The sequence below is a fragment of the Triticum aestivum genome, chromosome 1B, assembly GCF_018294505.1.
Source record: "Triticum aestivum cultivar Chinese Spring chromosome 1B, IWGSC CS RefSeq v2.1, whole genome shotgun sequence".
Classification (NCBI taxonomy): domain Eukaryota; kingdom Viridiplantae; phylum Streptophyta; class Magnoliopsida; order Poales; family Poaceae; genus Triticum; species Triticum aestivum.
In genome coordinates, this window is record NC_057795.1 from 620,079,984 (window position 1) to 620,107,333 (window position 27,350).

General features: G+C 50.6%; 1 protein-coding gene across 1 annotated transcript; it reads left to right on the forward strand.

Annotated features, from left to right (window-relative positions):
- The first annotated feature begins 3,067 nt into the window (after positions 1-3,067).
- LOC123142883 (probable homogentisate phytyltransferase 2, chloroplastic) lies at positions 3,068-16,528 on the forward strand. Its single transcript, XM_044561592.1, has 11 exons — positions 3,068-3,333; positions 4,743-4,864; positions 4,943-5,089; positions 5,251-5,476; positions 7,095-7,168; positions 7,327-7,419; positions 14,620-14,737; positions 15,183-15,245; positions 15,551-15,583; positions 16,050-16,126; positions 16,213-16,528. Exons 1-10 carry the CDS (start codon positions 3,133-3,135, stop codon positions 16,122-16,124), a joined length of 1,152 nt encoding a protein of 383 aa, XP_044417527.1. The 5' UTR covers positions 3,068-3,132; the 3' UTR covers positions 16,125-16,126; positions 16,213-16,528.
- Positions 16,529-27,350: the final 10,822 nt, after the last annotated feature.

Below are 27,350 nucleotides of genomic sequence, written 5' to 3' on the forward strand. Positions count from 1 at the left end.
CCATAGACATGTGTTTTTATTTGATAAACGGGATCACATCATTAGGAGAATGATGTGATTGACATGACCCATCCGTTAGCTTAGCATTATGATCGTTACAGTTTCATTGCTACTGCTATCTTCATGACTTATACAAGTTCCTCAGACTATGAGGTTACGCAACTCCCGAATATCGGAGGAACACTTTGTGTGCTACCAAACATCACAACGTAAAAGGGTGATTATAAAGGTGCTCTACAGGTGTCTCCGAATGTGTTTGTTGGGTTGGCATAAATCGAGATTAGGATTTGTCACTCCGTGTTTCGGAGAGGTATCTGTGGGCCCTCTCGGTAATACTCATCACTATAAGCCTGGCAAGCATTGTGACTAATGGGTTAGTTGCGGGATGAAGTATTATGGAACGAGTAAAGAGACTTGTCGGTAACAAGATTGAACTAGGTGTGATGATACCGACGATCGAACCTCGGGCAAGTAACACGCCGATGACAAAGGGAACAACGTATGTTGTTATGTAGTTTGACCGATAAAGATCTTCATAGAATATGTAGGAACCAATATGAGCATCCAGGTTACACTATTGGTTATTGACCGGAGACGTGTCTCGGTCATGTCTACATAGTTCTCGAACCCATAGGGGCCGCATGCTTAATGCTCCATGACGATTGGTATTGTGAGTTTATGTGATTTGATGTACCAAAGGTTGTTCGGAGTCCCGGATGTGATCACGGACATGACGAGGAGTCTCAAAATGGTCGAGACATAAAGATTGATATATTGGATGGCTATGTTCAGACACCGGAAGTGTTTTGGAAAAGTTTCGGATAAAACCGGAGCACCGGGGGTTACTAGACCCCCTCCCCCCCCTCGGGAAGCTATTGGGCCTCATGGGCCTTAGTGGAGAAGAGAGAGGGCCGACCAGGAGGTGGCGCGCGCCCCCTTGCCCTAGTCCGAATTGGACAAGGGGAGGGGGCGGCGCCCCCCTCCTTCCTTCTCTCCTCCTCCTCCTTCCCCCCTTCTCCTTGTTGGAATAGGAAAGGGGGGTGCGAACCTACTTGGAGTAGGATTGCCCCCCGCCTTGGTGCGCCTCCTCCCCTGGCAGGCCTCCTCCTCCCTCTCTCCTTTATATACGGGGGAGGGGGCACCCCATAGACACACAAGTTGATCTTTTAGCCGTGTGCGGTGCCCCCTCCATAGTTTTCCACCTCGGTCATATCGTCGTAGTGCTTAGGCGAAGCCCTGCGCCGGTAACTTCATCATCACCGTCACCACGCCATCGTGCTGACGGAAATCTCCCTCGGCCTCAGCTGGATCTAGAGTTCGAGGGACGTCACCGAGCTAAACGTGTGCAGATCGTGGAGGTGCCGTGCGTTCGGTACTTGATCGGTTGGATCGCGAAGACATTCGACTACATCAACCGCGTTACATAACGCTTCCGCTTTCGGTCTACGAGGGTACGTGGACACACTCTTCCCCTCGTTGATATGCATCACCTAGATAGATCTTGCGTGATCGTAGGAAAATTTTGAAATTACTGCGTTCCCCAACACTCGGTCCCTGGTGACAAGCATTAAGCATAGCAAAGTCATAGCAATATCATGGATACTATGGATCAAGCCCTAAAAAATCTAACAACAATTACCTAAGAAATCTCACACAAGTCCCATCTACCTCCATATGCGTAAAGAAGAATTACTCACACATGGATGTGATCATCATGAGATTGTGGATGGAGAAGGGTTGGTGATGGCGACGACGATGAATCCCCCTCTCACAAGGCTAGAGACGGACTCCGGATATGATTAAACATGTTTTCATGCAACATAAAGACAAGATTAAACATGTTCCCATGCAACTTACACAAGGGAAGTAATGGCATCAATCGTCAACAAAGTCCTCAACTTTGTATGAGCGAAACCTTAACTATTGTAAAATTAACTTACAGACTCAGAGGAAACACCTATGAAGGAGTTCGATCAAAGCTTTGTGCTAGCCTACCAAGGAGAAGAGTTTGCTAGTTTTAATTACGTTTACCGCCAATTATCATGTACAAATGCATCTGGTCGTTAAACTAGGTGTTTTTGTATCATTTATAAATTAAAGACGAGATTAAACATGCTCCCATGCAACTTACACAAGGGAAGTATGGCATCAATCATCGACAAAGTCCTCAACTTCGTATAAGTGAAATCTTAACTATTGTAAGAATTAACTTACCTAGGAGACAACTATGAGGGAGTCCGACCAAGTTTTGTGCTGGCCTACCAAGGAAAAGAGTTTGCTAGTTTTAGTTATATTTACCGACAGTTATCATGTGCAAATGCATCTAGTCATGGAACTAGTGTTTTTATATTATTTTATAAACCAAAGGAAACATTAAACATGTTCCCTTACAACTTACACAAGGCAAGTGATGGCATGAATTGTTAACAAAGTCCTGAAATTTGTATGAATGAGTGAAGCCTAAATTATTGCAACAACTAACATGTATGTAGTACAACAATAAATGCAACGGATCAAAACGTAGATAAGAAATTAAAGTACCACTGCCCACTCTCACAAGAAAATGTGATATAAGCAAGCCAAAGAGCCCATCACTCACATGTCATGTGCGCTATATGAGAGGACTTGCAATCATGTCCGATGATGACATTTTGTGGTTATTCATGTCCATCTTAATACCAAAGAAATTATGATACAGTAGGATTTTGAGGCATAGGGAATGACACTTTCAGACATTCTCTTCGATCCAGCGAGATCCACCTACGCGTTCTAGATGCTCGAGAAACCTCCCCATCCAAAGATGCCCCTGCAACCTACCTTCATCAGACGCAACTCAAAGTCCACCCCTTCCGAAGACCAGATCTTCATAGCGGGCGCTCGGTTCTTGTAGAGTAATTTTCAAAAATTAAATTACCACCATAGTGGAAAATAAAGTGGGTGGAAAAACTGTGTTCCTAATAACAAGGAAAAATGCTCAAACCATAGCATGAACACCTACCACAGCCATAGGATAGCACACGCACGGCCCCCGTGGCATCTCCTCACTCGCTGCCTGCAGCCTCATCAAATCCCCAATGGCGACGGGTGGCTGAGCAGGGGGGAAAGGCCGAGAGTGTACTCCCCTCCCCATCCATGGCTTCCCTCGCCTCCCCTCCCGCCCCCTCCCACTCGCCCACCACCGCCGCTCGCTACCTCCCCGCCCCGGCCGGCCGCGGCAGGCGCCCGGCGCCGCCGGCCGCTTCACCTATCTTCTCCTCTGCTTCCACCCGATTCACTCTGTCCCCGCGCGCCCCCTGCGGCGCCGCCCGACCGCGCCGGCGCGACACCGTGCGGGTAAGCATCCCGATCTCACATATCTAGCTCAATGCGATGTAGGCTTGTCGGCGGTGTGTTTCTGTCAATTTAGCCCAAGCAAATCGAGCCGCTGCTTCGCCCACTTAGAAGAGGTTGCGGTGTTTGTTACAAGGACTGATTCACCGTTGGCAGTTGCGTATGATTCAAGCAAGCAATTTTACTGCATTCAGGCTTGTACGCAATGCTGAAACCTGCAATTCTGAATGTCCTGATGCAATGCTTCGATTGCACTGTAATCCGAATAGGAATTGTGTACTGTCCCTTTGGGAAGATTGGAGATTGGGGAGCCTTTACCTCCTTGCAGACATCTTTCGTGAAAACTGTAGTAATGAATGGAATGATTGTTTGCTCATCTTCATATATGTGACAATGCGTCTTGTCAAGTTGTCATGTGTTCTGATCGTGGCCGTGATTTGCTAGCAGTAAGAACGACTACAAAGAGTAGTCTGAGTTAAGCTTTTTGCCGGACTACCGGTTGGAAGAGTTTCCCACTTTAATACATGCTTACTGGCTAATATGGAGTTCAAATGCGTCTGTTAGTTGCACCGGTGTTCCTACAAATATCATTTTTTATGTCAATTTATAAAGTTAAAGAAGATTAGATATGCTTCTCGTGCAACTTGAGGCAAATAATGCCATAAGTGGTCACAGAAGTCCTGAACATTGTGTGGCTGAGTGAAATGTACATTATAACCACAATTCAAGTGGTACATAGTACACCAACAAATGCATAGACTCGAAAGGTGGGTGGCAAATTAAGTGTAGCACCTCACTCTCACAAGAGACGGTAATATAAGCCAGCTGAAGAGGATTGCATGTTGTACCCACTATATGGGATGACTCACAGTTATTTTTATCGACACTATTTTGTTGTTTCCCTTGTCCGTGTTCATATGCAAGGAAACTAAGGCACAGTAGGATTTAGAGGCATCAGGAATAACACCATCACAATGAAGTGCTCAAATGCGTTCCAATAACCTCCGCATTGGTATGTGCCCCGACATTCCATAAAAGGCTACATCTTAGAAGCTACAGCGTTCCTACAAACATTGATGCACTGTTGACAGCTCTGTCCAGAAGTCGATTTTCCTGCATTTGGTCATTCAGTAGTAGTCTCGTCCATAGTTTAATTGCACTGTAATTCAAATAGGCATTGTGTGCTGGCTCTTTGGGAAATTGGAGATCAGGGAGTATCGCAGTTCACAAAGCACGATGAATGTGATTACCTATGTCTTTACCTTCTTATAAACAATTTTCATGAGAACTAGTCATCTTTAAACTCACTGTTTGCTAATATTCACCATCCAGCGCATTTACTCAAGTAACTATGAGACTATGCGTCTTTTCGCATATCATGATCCCACTGGTTTGACCTGGTCCTGTTACAGGCATGCTCTCAAGCTGGTGCAGCTGGGCCAGCTCCACTCTCAAAGACGCTATCAGACCTAAAGGATTCCTGCTGGAGATTTTTGAGACCACACACAATTCGTGGAACTGCTTTGGGATCCACGTGAGCATCAAGCTTTAGATTTATAATGGCTGAACCGAGATTTAGTTTTCTAGTTCTGAAACTGTTGTGTGGATGCAGAGCCTTGGTTGCTAGAGCATTATTAGAGAATCCCCAATTGATTGATTGGCGCTTGGTATTCAAAGCATTCTATGGGCTTGTAGCATTAATCTGCGGCAACGGTTACATTGTTGGGATTAATCAGATCTATGACATTGGAATCGACAAGTATGTATATTGCCTCCCATGAATTTAGTCTTCACTTACACTTACTACCTTCATTCATAAAGGTGCCGCTACAAAGTATTAACATTTAAAGTAACATATCACCAAAGCCCAGCCAATGTTTCTGCTATACCTGTCATTTCTAAGTTTATGCCACTGAACAGGGTAAACAAACCATATTTACCTATTGCTGCCGGTGATCTCTCTGTTCAGTCAGCATGGTTACTGGTCGTAGCATTCGCAGTGGTGGGCTTCTCAATTGTCGTTTCAAACTTTGGACCTTTCATCACCTCTCTTTACTGCCTTGGTCTATTTCTTGGCACTATATATTCTGTTCCTCCATTCAGACTGAAGAGATATCCAGTTGCTGCTTTTCTTATCATTGCAACGGTACTTTGCTCCTCTCTTCTTCATTACTATAGTAACAGCACCATTTTTTTAGCTCTTATATTTTAGAATGATAGCCCAATTATGAACTGGAAACTTTGCTTAATTTATCTCTGCTTACTTGCAGTCTTGCACTTGATTTACTGCATGTTTTACATAGGGTCGATCTAACAACTTGACTAGCCAAATAACTAAAGATAAGCCCCTTAACCAAATATATAACAACTAAACATAAGATAATGATGCAAGCCTTGGATGTGGTTGCTGGCCAATCCATAACTGCAAGTGTGCAACCCTATTGTGCCATTCCCATGGGCTTATAATGGGCTCCACATGACAGATAAATTCGTAAGTATTTTCATACTCATTTAACTTGTATCTGACACTCTTTTTTGCCAAGATCTGACAGTTTCTATGTAGCATTTATCATTGTTTTTAAGGCGTCCCTAAGGCGTCGCTTAGGCGACGCCTAGGCGTCAGGGCGCCCCCAGGCTACAAGGCGTCGGCCTTGCCTTACGTGCATGCCTAAGGCGTCCGCCTTAGTCCATAGGGCGTCCAAGGCGTCCGCCTAGGCGCCATTCTTCCCGCCTTAGGCAAATGAAGACGCCTTAGACAGGGCAGGGAGTTCAGGCGGGAAACAGAGCTCTGGGCGGGAAGAGAAGGGCGGGAAACAGAGTCTGGGCGCCAACAGTTACTAGCAGGGGGAGAGAGAGCCCTAACCAGTTTCAGTTTTCCCCCAACCCCACCTCTGGCGGCTGGATCTGAGCTTCTCCAGCAACTTCTCCCCCTCCTCTCCGGCTGCTTCTCCCCCTCCTCTCCAGCAGATCCGCCTCCCCCTCCTCTCCAGCAGATCCTCCTCCCCCTCCTCTCCAGGACAGCAGGCAGCAGCAAGCAACCATCACCTACCTCTCCTGCAGTTGCCTACCAAATTCTGCTCAATTCTACTACTTAGAACTCTCTAAGGCGTCGCCTTGCCTTGTGCCTTAGCGCTTAGGCAGTGAGGCGCCCCCCCAGCGCCTTGCCTCGCCTTACCGCCTTAAAAACATAGGCATTTATAATGTGACAAGATAGGCTGTAGCGACAAAAGGAAATTTTATTGGCTAATATGGCCGCAAACCTATTTTGTAGTTTAGCATGAGTGAAAATTAACAGTGTTAAGATCACACTGGTTTCTCCATGTTGAGTGGTCGTACCTGCTTTTTATTCCCATGCACATGGTGTTCCTTATGCAGCTCAGAACATGATCGGTGTATAATTGAACTTTCTAGAAATATATTTCTTCGGAGAAATGAGAGTACAACTGAATCACCTCCGCCTTAATTCTAGCTATACCAGTTTACAGAAATTGGCTTGTGACACCTTTTGGAGAATAAGTTAAATATTTAGGCGTGCTTAGAACAGTTTATTTACTCGAAAATTTATTTCACTTATCAAGTTAGGTCCTTAGTTTCCTCGTAACTCGCAAATCCTCTGTATAATGTCAGAAAACCTAATTTCTCTGAGTAATGCTGTCCTATCATGTTTTTTGTTTTATTGCAAGTCCATGCTACCATGTTTCTATTTTACTTTAGGACAATTTTCTTTCTTTTTGACAAACCTATCTTTGGTTTATTTTTTGCAGGTTCGCGGATTCCTTCTCAACTTTGGGGTGTACTATGCTACTAGAGCTGCATTAGGTCTTACATTCCAATGGAGGTAAATAGTTGCTGCAAGTTTGTTCGAACTTTGTTAAGTTAGCATTGTGTTTCTACAGTCAGTATACACCTATCTAGAAAGTGGTATGTTCCATCTCATTGCAGACATTTGAAGATATTTGTGATGTCTAAGGCTATGTGATACCTTTCTATCTGCAGCTCGCCTGTTGCTTTCATTACATGCTTTGTGACAGTATTTGCTCTGGTCATTGCTATAACCAAAGATCTTCCGGATGTTGAAGGAGACCGCAAGTGAGTTTCTAATCTATACAAGGTTTTGTAGCAACCACCGTCTAGTTTTTCCAACAAAGATCATGTCAGTTTTAAATGAATAACTATTGGTTACCTTTGTGTAGACCACTGTCTAGTTATATTTGTATTTTTATGGTGCACATCCATGTTTTTGTGTCACTATTCTTAGTTGCTAGAAAAATTTATCGACTGTAGGCCCAAAAAATGACAGCAATTGGTCGAAGAAACTACTAATTGGAAAAGTATAAAAATACAAATTAAGATTGTGAGCTTTGGCCTCCAATGTTTATTTCTTATTTCCCTTAGCCTTGACAAGTGGCGTGGGCCAAAACGATCTAGAGCTGGATTGAGGGATTTCAGCCCATATTTGGAAAACTTGTTTAAAGCATAGTCAGTTCGAAGGATCTAAAAATACAAAAGAAAGGGACAAAATTTGTAGGTTTTGCATACTGAGTGAACCCTCTGTTTCAAATGTAGACAGTTACAATCAATGCTACGGTATCGAAGTAAACCAGGGATGGCTCCCGCTCCCGCTCCCGCTCCCCTCCTGGCCTAGCCCTCCCGCCTCCAGCCTCGCCGCCGACGACCCCCGTCAGTAGCCCTCCCCACCGCCTAGCCCCTTCCCCGACGCCCATGGCCTCCCCCTCTGGCAGTTCTGGTGACCTCGACCTCGGCTCCGACGGCTCGCGCCGCTGGATGGACTCCGACGGCGGCTCCTCCGCGAGGTCCTACTGCGAGGTTGCCCGGGCGCCCTCGCCCGCCCCGAGCCCCGCCCTCGCCGCCTCCCTCTCCCCGGCCGCGGCCGGCCCCGCCGCACCGCCCCCGCGCGTTCCTGCCGCCGCCCGCCTTGGGCCCCGCAGCGAGGTTCACCGCGCCGCCGGAGGCCCGGTAGTCGACGCGGATGGCTTCCAGGCGCCCCGCCGCAGGAACCGGCGCCGGACCGCGCGCCGCGAGGCTTCCCCCTCGGCCCTGCGGCGCCACCGCCGCAGCCCCTCGCCGGAGGAGGCCGCTGGCCTCTGCTTCCGCTGCCTGGACCCCGGCCACCCCGTGCGCGAGTGCACCAACGACGTCCGCTGCCGCCGCTGCCTCTACTCCGGGCACGGTTCGCGGGACTGCTGGAAGTACCAGCGCGGCGTCCTTCGCGCCCCTCCCCCGCCGTCGCCGCCGCCGCTGCGCCGACCACGGTCGCCCGCCAGGCGCCACACCTCCGCATCGCCCCCCGCCCGTGGCGGCCGCAGCGCCCCCCCAGCCTTCGCCGCCCCCGGCCGTCGACCCGGTGCGCGTCATCATACCGCGCTCTGTGGAGATGGAGGAGGCCGAACTGGTGCTGCGCCGTGGGATGGTCGTCTCCATCACCGGAGATAGACCCGCGGTCGCCGCCAGCGACGTCGAGAGCGTCATGTACGCATCCTTCGACCTCCTCCCCGGCGACTTCACCATCCACGCGCATCGCCCCGAGGATTTCCTCCTCATCTTCGCGACCAGAGAGCTCATGGACCGCCTCGCCGGCGACCACTTCATCAACGGCCCCGGGTTCACCCTTGCGCTCCGCCCATGGAACAAGCTTGCTCACGCACAGCTCGGTTCCCTGGACTGCAGTGTTGAGCTCGAGCTCCGCGGCATTCCAGCGCACGCATGGCACCTGTCCACCGCCGAGCATATCCTCGGCACCAGCTGCTGGATTGAGCGCCTCCACCCGAGCACGCGCTCTCGTGCCGACCTCGCCACCTTCCGCCTCACCGCGCGCACGCGCGACCCTGCGAGCATCCGCCAAGCGGCCGTCCTGGAGATCGTCGAGCCCGTCCCCTCCCGCAACCACGCCCGCGACCGCACCCTCTCGCCAGCCATGCGCACCCTCATCTACCCGGTCTCCATCATGCTCACCTTGGCCACACCCCGCCGGCCGGCGCAGCCCCCCGCCCGCAACGGCCCCGGCCCAAGCGACGATGACGCACCGGACGGCAATGATGGAAACATCGGTCGTGAGCACGCTGCAGGACGCCACCGCGGCCGCCGCCGCGGGCGCAAGCGCCGGCGCTCCCCCAACGCCACTGACGGTCGTGCGGACGGCATGGCTGTCGACTCCGCGACTTGTCGCGTGTCCAGCCGCCGTGGCCGCGCCGATGGGGTCGCCGTCGACGCCGGGTGGTGCCAACCTCGCAGACGTACGGCCGTTGCCAGGCGCACACGCACGATGGACCCCTGGCCTGCTGCTGGGGGGCCCTCGGGCTCTCGTCGCTTTTCCAAAAGGGGAAAGAGTCGGGGAAAGGAAAGGCTGGCGGCCTGCGACAGGGATGGCCCCCCCGTGCCACCATCGTCCTCCCGCCCCGAAACTCGCATCCCACCACCCACCAGCTCGACAGCTGGGCGACGGCTATTGGCTCGGCCTTCCCCCAACCCAGCCCCTGCCAGCCCGCCCGCGTCGCCTCTGCCTCTTGGGGCGGGCCACACGATGACGGCGCCGGATGAGGCTTGCCATGACATGCATAGGGATCAGGATAGCCCTGTGGATGGCCAATCACTGGCCAGCATGGTGCCAGACTCCCAGCCTTCGACGCCTGCCGCTGATCCGCTGTCGGGGCAAAGCAGCGCTCTGCCGCTGTCCCCCCCTGGTGCTGCTGCGCCCAGTGCTGACCGGTCCACGGACCGAACCCCCGCCCTGGCGGCCCATGCACCGACAGCTGGACCGGTGCTGGAGCAACGGGAGGATCCCGTGGAGGCCCCACCACGCATGGACAAGCCAGCCACGACTCGGCCCACTGCCGAGACGGCACACCCGTCCGAGGCCCAGCATGAGGCCCACCATGGCGCTGTGCCGACAGAGGCCCTCCCTGGGGACGCGCAGGCGGCGACCCAACATGGAGGCATGCACATGACTCATCGCGACCAACGTCACGTCGCCGTGCCCTCCCGCACGCTTCGCTTCCCCACCAATCACCCTTCGCCGATCCCGCCCACGCGCGACGGCGCCCGCCTCCTGGACTCTGGGAGATTTCCTCGCCACCGCCACTAAGCAGATCGATGCGGCCCTCCCACCCCCCGGCAGACGGCCACGACGCGTGCCTCCCCACTTCACCCCACGGCGCGGACGCTCGGCCGCCTCCACGCCTTGCAAATCTGCAGCCCCCCAACGGCCGAACGGCGCTCGCAGATCCACATCCTGCGCACCCTGGGCATCGTCGGGGTCGACCAGAGGATCACCTCGGTTGAGATGAAGGCGTACGAAGGCCTCTTCGCCACGCCCATCACTCTGCCCATCCTCTCGGCCATTGCCGCGCTGGTTGATCGCGAGCTACCAGCGGATCCCACGATCGTGCCGATCACCACGGTGGTCGCCGGCAGCCCGATTGAGGCATGACCGCGCCCACGCGCCCCTCCGTCGACCTCTTCTCCATGGATCATGAGCCCAAGATTCTGATCTGGAATGTGCGCGGCCTCAACGCGCGCGCTCGCCGTACTACCGTTCGTTCTCTTGTTGTAACCGCTAACGCGTCTATCGTTTGCCTCCAAGAAACAAAGATGGGTTTGGTTTGCTCGTCGACTGTCCTCGAAGCACTTGGCTCGGAATTCGACGACTATGTTTACCTCCCCGCGGATGGCACCCGTGGCGGCATCTTGCTTGCCTGGAAAAGCAGGGAGGTAGCCATCTCGGACCCTGAGTTCACGTCACACACACTGACGGCCAAGGTATCCGCCCCCTCCGGCGCACGCACACCGTGGTGGATTACCGTGGTTTATGGGCCGCAGCTAGACGCCGACAAGATCGCCTTCTTACAGGAGCTTCGCGACGTCCGGGCGGCTTGCAACGGCCCCTGGATGCTTTGTGGCGACTTCAACCTCATTTACCGTGACGAAGACAAGAGCAATGGCAATCTCAACCGCCGCATGATGGGTCGCTTCCGGCGTGCGATCAACGACCTTGTCCTCAAAGAAGTCTACCTCAATGGCCGGCGCTACACGTGGTCCAACGAGCAGTCACCCCCCACCCTGGTGCACCTCGACCGCGTCCTCTGTACCCCCGACTGGGAGGAACTGCATGGGGAGTGCCATCTCCGATGCCTCGCCTCCGTTGTTTCCGATCACAGCCCATTGCTGCTTGATTGCAAACCGGTGCCGCCAGGTCATCGCCGTTTCCACTTTGAGGAATTCTGGACACGCTTGGATGGATTCCATGACACTGTGGCGGATGCCTGGCACTCCACCCATTGCAGCGACCCCTTCCGGCGACTCATGCAGCGCATGCAAATCACTGCGCGCAAGCTCACTAGCTGGAGCATGCGAACTGTGGGCAACGTTCGCCTCAAGCTCGCTATCTCCAGAGAGCTCCTTCTCAGGCTGGACACGGCGCAGGAGAGCCGGCCCCTGTCCCCGCACGAAGACTGGCTTCGACGGCAGATCAAGGCCTCCTACCTCGGCCTCGCCTCTCTCGAGCGCACCATCGCCCGACAGCGCGCCCGCATCGCAACTCTAAAGGACGGCGACGCTAACACATCATTCTTTCACCGGCAATGCACGTATCGCCGGCAGAAGAATCGGATTCATTGCCTCACCGTGGACGGCGCCCCAATCTCCGCCCCCCGCGACATGGCGGCCGCGGCCTACGCGCACTTTGACGCCCTGCTCGGCCACGAGACGCCCCGCGACTGCAGCCTTGACCTCTCCGAGCTGATCACGCCCACCAACCTCGACGACCTCGACGCCCCCTTTGACGCCGAGGAAATTTGGAACGCTGTGAAGCGTCTCCCCGCTCGCAAGGCTCCGGGCCCGGACGGCTTCACCGCAGAGTTCCTGCGTGCGTGCTGGCCCATTGTTCGACAAGACTTCGTCGACGTTTTCCAGCAACTGTACGAGCTGCGCGGTCGAGGTTTCTGCTCCCTCAACCAGGCCCCGCTCACCCTGCTACCGAAGCGCGCGGACGCACGCGGTCTCGGCGACTTTAGGCCTATAAGCCTAATTCACCTCGTCGCCAAGATCTTCGCCAAGGTCCTCTCGCTCCGGCTCGCGCCGAAGCTCTGCAACCTCGTCAGCACTTGCCAGAATGCCTTCATCCCTAGGCGCAGCTTGCACGACAACTTCATCCTCGTGCGCCAGTCTGCACGCCTCCTGCACCAGCTCGGGGCCCCTCGCGCCCTCCTGAAACTGGACCTCGCTCGTGCCTTCGACACCATCAGCTGGCCGTTCCTATTCGAGGTCCTCCGGCAGTACGGCTTCGGCTACCGCTTCCTGGAATGGCTCGCCATCTTGCTCTCCTCGGCCAGCACGAAGGTGCTCATCAACGGAGACCCCGGCCCCACCATTTGGCACCGGTGTGGCCTTCGCCAGGGCGACCCAGTGTCCCCGCAGCTGTTCGTCCTCGCCGTCGACACGCTCGGTCGCCTTCTACGCCGTGCCACGGAGCTGGGCGTCCTGCAGCGATTACACCCCCGGCGCCCGATCCCCTCGGTCTCCCTCTACGCCGATGACGTGATCCTTTTCTGCCACCCCACCGTTGCCGACATCACCGCCGTCAAGAGCATCCTGCTGCTCTTCGGCCGAGCCTCAGGCCTCCTCGTCAACTACAACAAAAGCTCGGCCACCCTGATCCGATGCACCGCTGATGAGGTCACGGCTGCTGTCAACCTGTTGGGCTGCCCCCTCGCCGAGCTCCCGATCACGTACCTGGGCATCCCTCTGACTCTGCATCGCCCGACAGCCGCACAGCTGCAGCCCGTCGTCGACAAAACGGCCAGCATGCTCCCCACCTGGAAGGCGCATCTCATGAACAAAGCCGGCCGCCTTGCGTACGTCAAAGCCATCCTCAGCGCAATACCGATCCACCAGCTCCTCGCCCTCGCGCCACCCAAGAAGACCATCCGCGCACTCGAGAAAATTCAGCGCGGCTTCCTGTGGGCTGGGCGCGCGGAGGCAAACGGAGGCCACTGCCATGTCAACTGGCAGCGCGTCGCTAGGCCGCTCTCGCTCGGTGGCCTCGGCGTGCGCGACCTCGGACGGACCAGCCTTGCGCTCCGCACCCGCTGGTTGTGGTTCAGCCGCACGGACAACACCAGAGCATGGGCAGGCCTCGACCTGCAGTTCACCGCTGAGGAGCGCTCATTCTTCTTCGCCTCTACCACCATGCAAATCGGGAACGGCACGGAGGCCCTCTTCTGGGAAGATCGCTGGATCGACGGTCGCTCCGTCTGCGAGATCGCGCCACTCCTCTACGCCTGCACCCCCAAGCGCCGCCGCAAGCTCCGGACCGTCGCCGATGGCCTCCAGGCCAACAAGTGGGCACGAGACATTCACGGCACGATCGGCATACACGAGATCGGGCAGTACCTACAGCTCTGGCAAACTATCAGCGCCACGACACTCTGCCGAGCCAGATCGCCTCGTCTGGAAGTGGAGCACAAGCGGCGTCTACTCCGCCAAATCAGCCTACCTCGCCACTTTCAATGGCTCCTTGGGCTGCGATGCATGGAAGCTCACCTGGAAGAATTGGGCGCCGCCGCGCGTCCGCTTCTTCCACTGGCTCGCCCGCCTGGACCGATGCTGGACTGCCGACCGCCTCGCCTGCCGCGGCCTGCAGCACCCCACACGCTGCCTCCTTTGTGATCAGGCCCCCGAGACCATGCACCACCTCACCCTCGCCTGCCCCTTCACCAGACAGATTTGGCATGAGGTTCTGCACTGGCTCAGGCTCCCCTGCGCCCCGCCCGACAGAGAGCTCTCTCTCAACGACTGGTGGCGCACGGCGCGACATGCCACCCCAACACTCATGCGCAAGGGCCTCGCCTCCGCGACCCTCCTCGTCCCATGGATGATATGGAAGCACCGCAACGACTGCGTCTTCAACAGAGGCCAGCCCTCGACGACCGACCTGCTCACGAAGATCAAAGACGAGGCCACCCTCTGGGCCAGAGCCGGCGCCCTCGGGCTTCGTGCCATCTTGCCCCAAACCTGGGACGTGCACTAACATGCCCTCAGCCTTGTAATTCCCTCCTAGGAGGATTGTAACCGAAACCCTCTTTCCAAAGCAATGAAATGCAAGCTCTTCTTGCGTTTTCTCGAAAAAATGTAGACAGTTCTCTACTTTGTTTCCTTTGAGACTGAATATTAGCAGTCAGCGTCCTTAGCCAGTTCTGTTGAACTATTTATTTGTTTAAGGGACATCTCTAATTGAATTACTGATCTTGTACTTATAATGTTTCCCCCCTGTAGATTCCAAATATCAACTTTGGCGACAAAGCTTGGTGTCAGAAATATTGCCTTCCTTGGCTCTGGTTTATTGCTGGCAAATTATGTTGCTGCTATTGTAGTACCTTTTCTTATTCCTCAGGTTGGATTTCTACTGCTTTGACCGTCCTTTGATATTATTTCCCTGCTTCCAGTTGAATTAGTGAAATTTCAAACTGCAGCAATGTTTCAGTTGACAGAAACATGTATCTATGGTCAATTGGACCAGTAAAAGTTTGCAGCATTGTTTACTATGATTATTTATTTATCCCAAGGATCCCTTTCTGATCAGTGGATGTTTTTGAAAAAAAGACAGTACTTCGACGCATAACTCTGTACTAAGCAGTGTTACCTTATGCAGTTGTACTGATGGTGTTTTTCAAAATTAAAAGTTTGCAGCATTGTTTACTATGATTATTTATTTATCCCAAGGATCCCTTTCTGATCAGTGGATGTTTTTGAAAAAAAGACAGTACTTCGACGCATAACTCTGTACTAAGCAGTGTTACCTTATGCAGTTGTACTGATGGTGTTTTTCAAAATTGCAGGCTTTCAGGAGCTTTGTAATGGTGCCTTTTCATGCTGCTCTTGCAGTTGCTTTAATTTTTCAGGTAAAGACTTAGACCCTTGTAGATGATCAGTCCTGGAGTTTCTAACATCTCTACCTTCCCTGTTCAATCCTGCATAACTGGCTTACAATTACCTTTTGTCTGACTGTTCTTAGACCCAAAATTAAATGGTCCAACTTTATTAAAGGCTAGACAAACAAAACATAATTTGATCACTGGGGACTCCAGCTTAGGAACCCAAACCTCAATGGAAAATGCAGCATTTAACTCATTCAAAGCTAATTCCTTGGGTTCTGGAGCAAATGCATTTATTTTGCTAACTGTCTTGTTATGTTGAATGATTTCAGACATGGGTTCTGGAGCAAGCAAAGTACAGTAAGGTGAGGCTTTTAACCTACGCTCTTCACAGCTCTTGTTCGTCATGCAACTTTTGAAATATGAAGACTTCATAATTGAAATTGCCAGGAGAAGCGTTGTTTGTGAGCTTGCATATGTTTTGGTTATTTTAGTAGAATAAGTAGCCCCCATGCTATTCAGTATCATACATGTAATCTCTCTGTTCTTGAGAGGAAACATGGCATTGCAGTGTCCTGGGCATGGAATGCTAAAAACCAACAAAAGTAAAGTGCTCTGAAGTTGCAATGTCGCACATGCAAATTAGTTCCATTCTTGTGATTGGGCGTCGTTGCACAGTTAATTTTTCTATTGCCGGCTTGTACTCTCTTTATGAATTTTGCTAGAAGAGATTTGTAGTAATGGAAGATTATTCACAGAAGTAAATATGCATGCATGATGTGTTTTTTGGGTTCCAAGTGCATCAGTTTTAGCTGTTTGTTTGTGTGGCAGGATGCTATTTCACAGTACTACCGGTTCATCTGGAACCTCTTCTACGCCGAATACATCTTCTTCCCGCTAATATAGAGGTAACTTTTCCTGTCAGCACTTGCACTGCTTTCTGAAGTCTGTTTCCGAAACTTGATATGATCAATCATTTGTTATGCATTGTCAGATATGGCGTCTGACATGGGCTACACGATCGGAGCACGCACCGAAGCAGGGACTTTGTTGGGGCAACAGAAGAGAAACCCTTTGTGGCCTATAAAGCGTGAGCAATTTTTGTATGTACATACTGTTGACTGGTAGGGGAATAGAGCGGCGATGCGACGAGGATCTTGACGATGCTATGGGAGTTCCCATCGGGTCCTAGCGTTGAGCAGATAATGTATTTACCCAGTAGAAAAATGACGTGGTTGTCTCTGCCAAACAAAGAGGAAAATATATGAAAGGGAAAAGTATTGGGCCTTGTTTTGGAGGGTTTGGGTATATTTGAAGCAGAGTCGTCTTTTAACAATGCCTTAGTAGTTGGAGGTTTTTCAGTAATTTTTCAGTGACACATGGTTTTCAGGCAGGTTCAAACAGAATCCGATTCTTCGTTGACAAGTTTGAGCAAACTGTTTACAAACTGCACTCAGACTGAAAGAAACTGTCGACAATTCCCTGAAACTGAATTACGGGTATGTGTCTGCATCATAAATGCGTGCCAGCCAGCCGTAAGCGTAAGCTATGCTACTCTCACGAGGTTTGCAAATGTGTCCCATCCTAAGAGCATCTCCAACAGCCGCACAAAAATTCCGCGCCCAATAAACATTATAGTGCGCCATTGTAGCACTTTTAAAGCGCCGGGACCAACTTTGCTTTAGCAGGTGCCCAAAAACGCGCGCCCAAAAAACAGACAGTGCAAATTGTGAAGCGCGCGCAATCCGGCGCCCCAAATACGGCGCGCGCGATAGCGTTTTTCAGCGCGCGCGCAAAAACTTTTAGCGCTACAGCTTCTGTTGGAGCTGTCCGGCGCCCAAAAAAACAAACTTTTAGCGCGCGGAGCTCTTTTTGGGCGCCTGTTGGAGATGCTCTAAGTACTCAACCTCAGGATGTGCTGATTCAGTTTTTTAAAGGTGCTCTGTGCTCATACGTGTGTAGAATGCAGGTACGTGCGGTCATAGAGGTGAGTGCCCATGCGCGTTTATAACCGCACTGCTTCAGACTAGATCGATAACTGTCGATAGATACTGTAGTAGTACATCTTTGCACACCGTGTAAGCTGTAACTTGTATTGCACACGCACTTGTTTATAGAGTACTCCCTCTGTAAACTAATATAAGAGCGTTTAGAATACTACTTAGTATTCTAAACGCTCTTATATTAGTTTACAGAGGGAGTACCACATAACAGAAGTTTCTGAGACGAGATCTTCGGACCGGCGTGCGTGTAACATGTGTGTTCAGTTCTGGAGTAGCACGACATTTCGGTTGCATCATTGCATGGACCGGCCACTTGGACGGATTCAGGATTATCCCAAAGACGATCGGACTTGTGTGCGTCGGCGGTAGCGGAAGGTGGAGCTACCGCTACGGCCCACGTAGGGAGCCGCAACAGGCACAGTACCCCAGCCGCCAGCCGCCCGCGCCGTCTTCCTTCCTTGTCCTTCCTGCCCGAAACGCATCCATCCATGCATGCATATCCTCGCCGATCGTCGTCGTGGCGGCTGATCGGCATGTGCAGCCGCGCGCGCGGTGGTCGCTACGTTTACGTGCCTGTGAACGCTACTGTTCCATGGTCTTTCCGTCGATCTACCATCTCGATCGCGATCGTGTCTATACGGCTGGCTACACCCATTTGCCGCCTTGCACACACGCCGGTGAACGGTAACGCCACGTTGTGCACGCGGCCGGGGCTACGGACGTGCACATGCGACCATCACTCGTTCATTTCCTATCCAAAGAAAGAAAATGGATACAATGCACCGCAAGATATGCTCGATCGGCCATCTGTTGTTAAGGTCGGCATTCTTTTCGTTTTCGGTCGATCGACTCAGCTTCTTCTTCCTATTCTTGGATTCTCATTAAAGCTAGCTCGCTAAGCTAGCCTGTGACCAGAAACCAGACTGTGCCGATCGAGACGTACGTCCAAAGTCCAAATTAACAGTGCGTAGTAGCTAAGCTAGCTAGAGACCCAGAGACATTTGTACAGTAACTAGGATCTTACTTAGTTTCCATTTGCGTTCGCATCCATGCATGTTCTAGCTGCACATACGTACAACTCATGGCATATGTGTGGTTAGCAAGCTACAACCTCCGTCCAAAATTAGCTTTCGTTGAAATGAGTGTACCTACGTACACACGACGAAGTTCATATAGTTGCACACACGTACCGATGTAGTACTACGTGCTTATCTCTCCGGCCGGCCGGCTAGAGTTTGTCCTGCCATAATCAATTCCGCAAATAGCGAGACCGGCTTATAGTTGGAAGAAGAAGAAGGCTACGTACGTGTCGCGCGTGAGATGCCAATGCACAGCCGCCGACGTACTTGAGCGCTAACCTTCATCTGTCAAGTCCTCCACAGTACAATTAAGAGTAATCAATACTCCTATAGCTACACGTACTTGCTTGCCCTGGTCCTCGACCGGTCTACACGTATGTACGTACGTACGCACACCTTAATTAACTATGCTTGCTAGTGCAAAGAGTTCGCACGGCATAAAGAAAAAGACCCTGCAATAAGCGTACGGGTGGGGTCCTAGCTAGCTTGAGGAAATTCTTGGTGATGATTCATTCCATCGATGGATTGGCACGTACAGTTCTTCTTCGAAATGAGATGGTAGGTGCTGACTTGGCTTGGCTGTCGGCGTGTCAGGTCAAGATCCGTGGGAGGAATTATAATCCATGGAATGGAATGCAGCGGCACACCGTTCCGTTCCGTACGTGTCCCCGAGGCTTGCAAGTTGCTCTACATGCATGTGCTATCAACGGGCCGGACAGTTAAGCTACTAGCTCGATCAAGGACCCGCGACAAGGACGTGCTTGCCGTACGTGCCGCACCTCCCTCCTAGCTATACACTCGTAGTTCAACTTGTGGGGGCGGCTCCTGAAACCACATTTCCTAGTAACCGGGATAAATGCTTCTTTTATAGAAAACTTTCGTTCTATTCATCTTCAATCCTGACAATACAATGAACACCATAAATAATAAAAAATACATCCAAATCTATAGACCACTTAGCGACGGCTACAAGCACTGAAGCTACCTAAACTTGATCCTACCTTTTTGTGAGAGACGGAGACAGGAATTTCCTACGTGTATGTGTGCTTTTTGGGGGGGGGGGGGGATCCATACGAATTTAGAGGTTCGTACACTCACTATCTAATTGTTACTTGAGAAGAAGAAATGTGGTCACCCCTTGTTGTCTTCGTCACCTCTTCTTGTGCCCCGGTACGAAAAGACCAAGACTGACTTTGAGGGGAGATGGAGAGGGAGCGATGAAGATTCATCGGCCCCAAAGGCCAAGTTAATTATTAGGAGTACTGGCGAACGTCTGGACTCTCTTGTGCTTATGTTAACACATCTAGTGCAGTTGGTCTAGCGGTGACAAGCATTGGAGACGACGAGGAGGAGGATGACGACTTGACGAGGACAAGGGTTTGACATTTTTAGAGGAGGAGCGATCAAGGAGATGCTAGCTGCCGAGAGGCCAATGAGGTCGGGCGATGGTGAGATTGCATAGGAGAGTAGAGCGAATGGGTACACACATCAGAGCGAAAAAATCCGGACCATATTCGAGCTTCATGAAATTGACTATTGTTGATTGTAGGTTTAAGTTAGCTGACCTCATGGAATTGCTCATAATTGTACACAGATTTTTTTTCTAGAATCAGCCTTTTTTGCGGGGTTTTCTAGAATCAGTCGCATGCTGTTTCGGATAGACTTTTGTGAACTAAAAGCTCAAAACATGAAAAGCATCTCCTTAGTTCTCTCGAGTAAAAAAGGCATTTTCCTTGTTTTCGGGAAAAAAAAAGGAGAGAGGAGAAATTAGCCGCAAAGGGCGAACGTGAACCAATAGGAGGCGGCCATTTCGCGGCCCATATCCGAAGCAGCAACGACCGAGCCGGCCGATCGAGCCCGACCAGGTCGGGATTCCGGTGCGCTGGAGTCAGCAGCAGCGCGGCGGCTCTCGTACCGGCCTTCCGGGCCCTCCGCGCGGCGGTTGGGGGAGGAGGGGCGTCACACGCGGGCCCCCACTTTTAAATGCCCAATGGCTACGCATACGCGCGGCAACCCGCATCTCCAGCTCACTACACGCGGCGGCGCCGCCGTCTACTACGCTGCGTAGCAGTCTGGTTACTGTGGAGCATCGATGGCGCGACGGCGAGGTCCCCTGGTTGAACGAGCTGTGGGTGGAGGCCAGCGGGGCGATATGCGCGTTGAGCCGTTACGTGGAGCATGCCGTGGACGAGCGTACGTGCGCCGGAGCGGAGCAAGAAGAGGCGCGCGCGCTCCAGCCGGCCTGGACGCAGCTGCATTGACATTTGACAGTTCATGTAAGAGCTCAACCTAGTGGAGAGAAGCAGCTGACAATTCACTTGTACTAAGCTCTTATATTATGAAATGAAGGGAGTAGTAAATTGTAATTCAACATCCATCCATGCAAGGAATTCGGTTTTCAATGCTTCAGAAAAATACCACCAGAAAACCCAAGTCATTATATTAAAGTAGTTCGTACAGTTAGCCCCCAAATCATCTGAAAATATGGACGAAAATGAAGAGCAAACTATTAGTCCGTTTTGGAAAAAATACGAAAACATAGGTAAAATATACTCCCACTATAAAAAAATATAAGTGCGTTTAGATCACACACTCTTATATTTCTTTACGAAGGGAGTAGAAACAAAAATTAAAATTTACAAAACAGAAGCCGACAAAATATATAACTCTTCTCCCATCAGCACTTATAAGTTCTATCCATCAGCGCTCCGTTTAATTCATCCCTATCTAGAAATATAGTGGTTTCCGAAACCCAAAAACTGTTTGGTTTTCAATCGGCTCCGACGGTTCAGTCAGTGTTTGTCGATTCCTGCGTGTGGTTAAAAAGCACGCTGACCGCATGTGTGCTCGTGGTGTGCACACACATGCAATTTCCCTCTCGACAAATGTCTAGCTCCGGGGTTGAGCGGTGAGTTAATTCAATGGGCCATCGCAAGAGCAATCAATTTGCAAGGACTGGGTTAAGCAACGGTTGTGATAGCCCCGTGCACTGTTTTAATCGAGCAGGACCAACGTTTTATCACTGTGCATCTGCAGTGCGTGCTTGGCGGAATATTTGCCGTCAGAAACAACAAAGGATAAGAGACATGAGAAGGTTCAAGACTTTTCTCTGCGAATAATGAGACTTTCAGGGCTTGTATTAGGCAAACTGAAAGTGATAGGCTGTACCTGTTAGCGATCTATATATGTACATACATCAGTACATGTGTGTGACAGTGATGCATGAGATGAGAGTCTCAAGACGCGCGCCGAACATATGGTGCAGCATATGTTACACAACCAGACAAACTAAGAGCATCTCCAACAGCCGCGCTATAGCGCCGCGCGCAAAAAACCTTTTAGCGCGCGCGCTGCGGCTGGTTTTGCGCGCCCGCCTGCGCTGGCTCCAGCAGCCGCGCTGAAATGCAGCGCGTGCGCGCCGCTCCAGCAGCGCATTAAAATGCAGCGTGCGCGATTAGAAATGTATGCATTTTTAAAAGTTGAAATTTTTAAAAAAATTAGATAGATTGCATAGATTAAACGATACAAAGGTATTTTACATCCGAAACATAGATTGCATAAAATAAAAACGACAAACGATAAACATAGATTGCATTAACAAAAAAAAACTACTCTAAGTCGCTATCATCACTATCATCCTCGGCGGTGTCGTCCGAGGTAGATAGCCAGATGTCCAGCCACCGCTCATCGTTCGACGTGAAGAACGACCGCCCACCTGCCGCAACGAGGTCGAACTGCGCATTCGCCAACGCCTTCCGCCGACGCCTTTCCAACCGCGACGCGCGGCGCCTTTGCGTGTCCTCCTCGCGGCGCCTTGCCCAGTAGGCTTGCTCGTAGGCGACGTCCTCCGGGTGGCGCTGGCGCCAGTCCGCCATGACCCTCTCGTCCTCCTGGGCGACAAGGAGGCGGCGTTGCCGCTCGGCGTGCTCCGCACGGTCTTCCGCCGTGTTCAGACGAGGCAGAGGGGCGAGGTTGAGCGCTTGCTCGAGCGTGTCCACATCTTGGAAGTTCATCTGGCCGCGCGGCCGGCCTAGGCGCCACGCCGCCACGTCGTACGCACGGGCGGCCTGTCGCGCCGTCCCGTACGTGCCGAGGGCGAGCCGGAGTTCGCCGGAGCGTATCTCCGCGGTGTAGCTGCCGTTGGGCCGCAGGCGGACGCCGCGGTAGCCGGACGCTCCTCGGCGGCGCGGCGGCATGGCGGCGCGGCGGTGGCGGGGCGCTGGAGCGGCGCGTGGCAGAGAGGGAGAAGGAGAGGGGAAGAGAGGTGTGTGGAGAAGGCGCGTGGCGCGCAGCTTTTATATGCGCGCGCGAAGCGGCGCGCCAAATCTTGCACGCGAGTTGGCGCCTTTTCGCGCGCGCGCAAACGGTTCCCGCGCGCGCTTGTTTCCCGCGGCCGCTGGAGCGCGGCAAACCGCCCCGCGCGCGCTAAAAGTTGTGTTTACCGCGCGCGCGCGTCGTTTGGGGCGACTGTTGGAGATGCTCTAACTAACTAATATTCTATCTTCACTTCATTTCAATTTTGGGCCATGTTTAGAACGTGTGGATCTCACCTAACCGTATTTTCAAATTATGTCTGACAAAATTCTTGCACCTTTTTTATTCGATGAATGAATATGGCCCAGCTTTATTTTCGATGAATGAATAGGTGCCATATATTTTTGCGTCCTTGCAACTAGCACCTATTGCCCGCAAAAAAGAACAAAAATACTAGCACCTATTTTTTTTTTAACCGGGCACAACCCCTTTCCATTACTCGCATAACGGAAATACAATAGTTCAGCAGACCAACCAGGAAACAAAGAAAGGGGAAAGCGAGTTCAACGCATCCCTGGGAAACCCACAATAAACACCTGTCATCAGGCAGCTTATTGCGGGGGAAAAACCAGCGACACCAAAATATCCAAGGTAAACTACCAGCACCATCAGGCTAACCAAAGTCATGCTCACGCAGGAGCCTACCATCAATCGACGCACCAAACTAGCGAAACCAAAAGGGCCAGGAGCTAAAGACAGCAGATCCCAGGCGAAGAGAAGCTGGAGAAATAGTCCAATCCATTTGATCTTCAGTTGATCCTCCCCGGGGCCGCACAAATGCGCATCATGTTCGCAGCATTGCCTCTCAGCATCTTGGCTCCCCTCTCCATTGCTTCACGGTCTGCACCCATCAGCATACCTGCCCAATAAGTAATAAAGCCACAAGCAACGTAGATCACATCAAAAGGAGATCTCATCTTTGTGAATTCAAAGGTAGATCTGTTACGACAGTTCCACACGGCCCAACAAAGAGCGGCTAGTCCAAAGGTATAGAATCTCTCCCCATCAGGAAGGAAGCTATAGCACCAGGAAAAGTATTGCCAAATATTGTTCGGGCAAAGGTCCGTTCCCAGTACACACCCAACCGTCCTCCACATTACTCTAGCCACGGGACAGGTGAAAAACAGGTGTTGGGAAGTTTCTCTATTATCACAGAAGGAACAAGAAGGGTTTCCCAACCAATTTCGTCTCCTCATCACATCCCTAGTAAGGATGGAATCTTGGAAAAGTTGCCACAAGAAGATTTGAATCTTAAATGGAATTTTGGCACGTCAAATCCATTTATAGTTACACCCAGCCAGGGTTCTTTCCTGGTACTTGTAAACTGACTTGGTGGTGAACTTGCCCTTCTTTCCCCCCAAGGCCCACACAACCTGATCAGGTTCATTGTTGGTTGACCACGAGGCTACCACATTTTGCATTTCCCTCCACTGCTCTATTAAAGGGGGGTGGAGACGTCTCCGAAAGAAATTATCATCCACACCATTTTTAAAACTAGCCACAGTGATCCCCTGATCATTACACACACTATACAACGCCTGGTATTGATCACACAGAGGAGTATCATTATTGATACAATCAACCCACACTCTAGCAAGGTTACCAGAATTAAGTAACACCCTCCTCCCCACAAGGTAGAACTCTTTGACTTTCATAATGGCCTTCCAAATAGGAGAGTCACCGAATTTAGATTTAACCGAGACAATTGTGTCTTTTTTGAGGTATTTAGCGCGAATAATGTCTTGCCACAGCCCTTGCTGTGTTTCCAACTTCCACCACCACTTGGTGAGGAGACTAATATTTTGTTTATGCAAGTCTTTCACCCCAGGCCTCCTCTTTCCTTGGAACGACAAATCCTGGATCATTTCACCAAATGGTACCTTTTACGACCCTCATGTTCTTGCCAAAAGAAACGCTTACGGTGCTTGTCCAGCTTCCCAACCACTTTTTTCGAAAGCAAGAACATCGACATATAATAGAATACAATATTGGTTAAAGATGAGTTAAGAAGGATCAACCGACCCCCCAAAGAAGTTGCATTGCCGATCCAGGACTCACAACACTTGAGGAACCTCTCATCCAAGAAATCCCAGTCAACACTGCGTAAGGTAGAAAAACTGACCGGCACTCCCAAGTACCTCATAGGAAAATGCCCGATGCTGCAGTTAAACAGCTCAGAATAAAAAGCAATTGTTTCCTCATCTCCCCCAATACAAAGGATCTCACTCTTCATGAAATTGATTTTAAGGCCTGACATTAGCTCGAACATGTACAAAAGGAGCTTAAGGTTAACAGCCGCATCCTTGTCGTGTTCAAAGCAAATAACCGTCATCCGCATACTGTAAAATGGCCACGCCCCCCTCAATCAAGTTAGGTGCGAGCCCAACGAGCAACTTCTGCTTTTGAGCATTACGAACCATTTTAGAGAGAGTTTCTACAATAATATTGAACAAGAAAGGGGAATGGGGATCGCCTTGACGAACCCCCTTGTGACTTTGGAAGTATGGTCCACTTTCATTATTGAGTTTAATGCTCAAAGTGCCATTTTTGAGGATTTTCTCAACCCAGCCACACCAGGTTGATCCAATGCCATGGTTGCGATGACATTCAATAAGGAAATACCAATTGATCTTGTCATAGGCCTTCTCAAAGTCTAGTTTTAACACCACAGCCACTCTCCTCCTATGATGTGTTTGATGCATCACCTCATGCAGAGTAAGGATACCATCCATGATGCTTCTATGCTTAATGAAGGCATTTTGATGCTTACTAATCAATTTGTCTGCAAAAATAGCAACCCTATTGTCCAACACCTTAGTAATAATTTTATAGGGGCATCTAAGCAGGCAAATGGGACGGTTCTGTTGGGCCCCATTGCGCTTTGGAATCAGGGTGATAATCCCGTAGTTCAGGCGTGCAACATCCAGGGTATTATTATGGAATGCTTCAAAAAGCCTCATAATATCGTTTTTGACGAAGTCCCAGCAATGTTTATAAAACTCAGCTGGTATATTATCAGGCCCAGGGGCCCTATTACTGTTCATGCTAAATAAAGCTTTTTTAACTTCCTCTTCAGTGAAAGCACTAGTCAGGATGAGATTGTCATCTTCTGTAAGTTTCTCCTCATTAGACCAAGTTTCAGGAGAGAGGTGGAAAATGTTACCACTGGCCGGGCCAAAGAGCCCCTTATAATAGGAAGTGGCATGTTCCAGGAGATTTTTTGTGCCCTCTATAACCCTATCCCCATCAGCAAGGGAATGAATGGTATTCTTCCTCTTCTTACCATTGGATATACGGTGGAAATAGGCTGTGTTACAATCCCCTTTTAGAAACCATCGCTCATTCGAGTGATGTAGCCAAAATAGCTCTTCATCAGCAAGGATATTGTTGACGCCTGATTTTGGCAAGATACAGAGTGAAAGGGTTTTCAGCATGAAAAGTTTCACATCACCGAGTGGAACAACTTTGATGTTTAGGTTATCATCGTCCGACTCCATCTTAGGGGCCGAAATTATATTCCGAGTGGCAGAATTCAATATTCCGAGTGGTTTTCGGCCGATCATGCCTTCAAGACGACCTCGGATGAAGGAGTACTCTAAAGGAATTATCTTTGTCTCGTCGAAGCAATCAATTTTGATATATAAATCATCTCAATCCGAGTTTGTATGCAAAAGTTACAATCAATACAAACCAGCCCTACCAAAGACCAAAATATTACGCTCGACACCAGACACATGTTAATGAGTGTCTGATACAATGCGTGAGCAATTCGGCCTTCTGGATGGCCTTAAATGGAAAAACCTTCAACATGAAAAAGTTTCGTCTCGTCGAGCCGATCGATTTTCATATACAATTTGTCTCAATCCGAGGTCATATGCAACCTGGAGAGGCAAATCAAGATCAGGCTGTCTTTTTCAGTCGGGAAATCCGAGTGGAAATTTTTACCATCCGAGTGAAAACCTACCGATCGAGTAAAAGGTCGAGTGAAAACTTACCGATCGAGTAAAAGGTCGAGTGAAAACTTACCGATCGAGTAAAAGGTCGAGTGAAAACCTACCGATCGAGTAAAAGTTCGTGAAAACCTACCGATCGAGTAAAAGGTCGAGTGAAAACCTAACGATCGAGTAAAAGGTCGAGTGAAAACCTACCGATCGAGTAAAAGGTTGAGTGAAAACCTAACGATCGAGTAAAAGGTCGAGTGAAAACTTATCGATCGAGTAAAAGTTTGTCTTCCGAGTGAGAATATAGTCATCCGAATGAAAGATTGTTTTCCGAGTGAAAAGGTCGAGTCGGATGGTCCGAGTGAAAGTCTCTAATATCCGAGTGGATGAGCTCGAATTCGAGTGAAACTGAACATGTGCCCGAAAGTTTATCAAGATGACCTCGGATGAAGAAGTGTTCAATACAGAAGTTATGCATATCATCAAGACGGTAAACTTTGATTTTGGAGTCATCATCATCAAAGATAGTATATGGCCTACAAGTTCACTACGAGACTCGGATAATCCAGTCTACTGCAAGACCGAGTCCGACTGGAAGGTAAAGATGACCTCGAAGAGTATTCAAGATGGCCTTATTTGAAAAAGTAATCAACATGAGAGTTGTTCGTATCATCGAGGCGCACAAGTTTGATATTTGGGCCGTCTTGATCAGAGATCATATGCAAGCTCGGCGGCCCCCGCAAGAAGGAAGACAGAGTTTGGGCCAGATTCAGACTGAATCCGAGTTGGAATAGA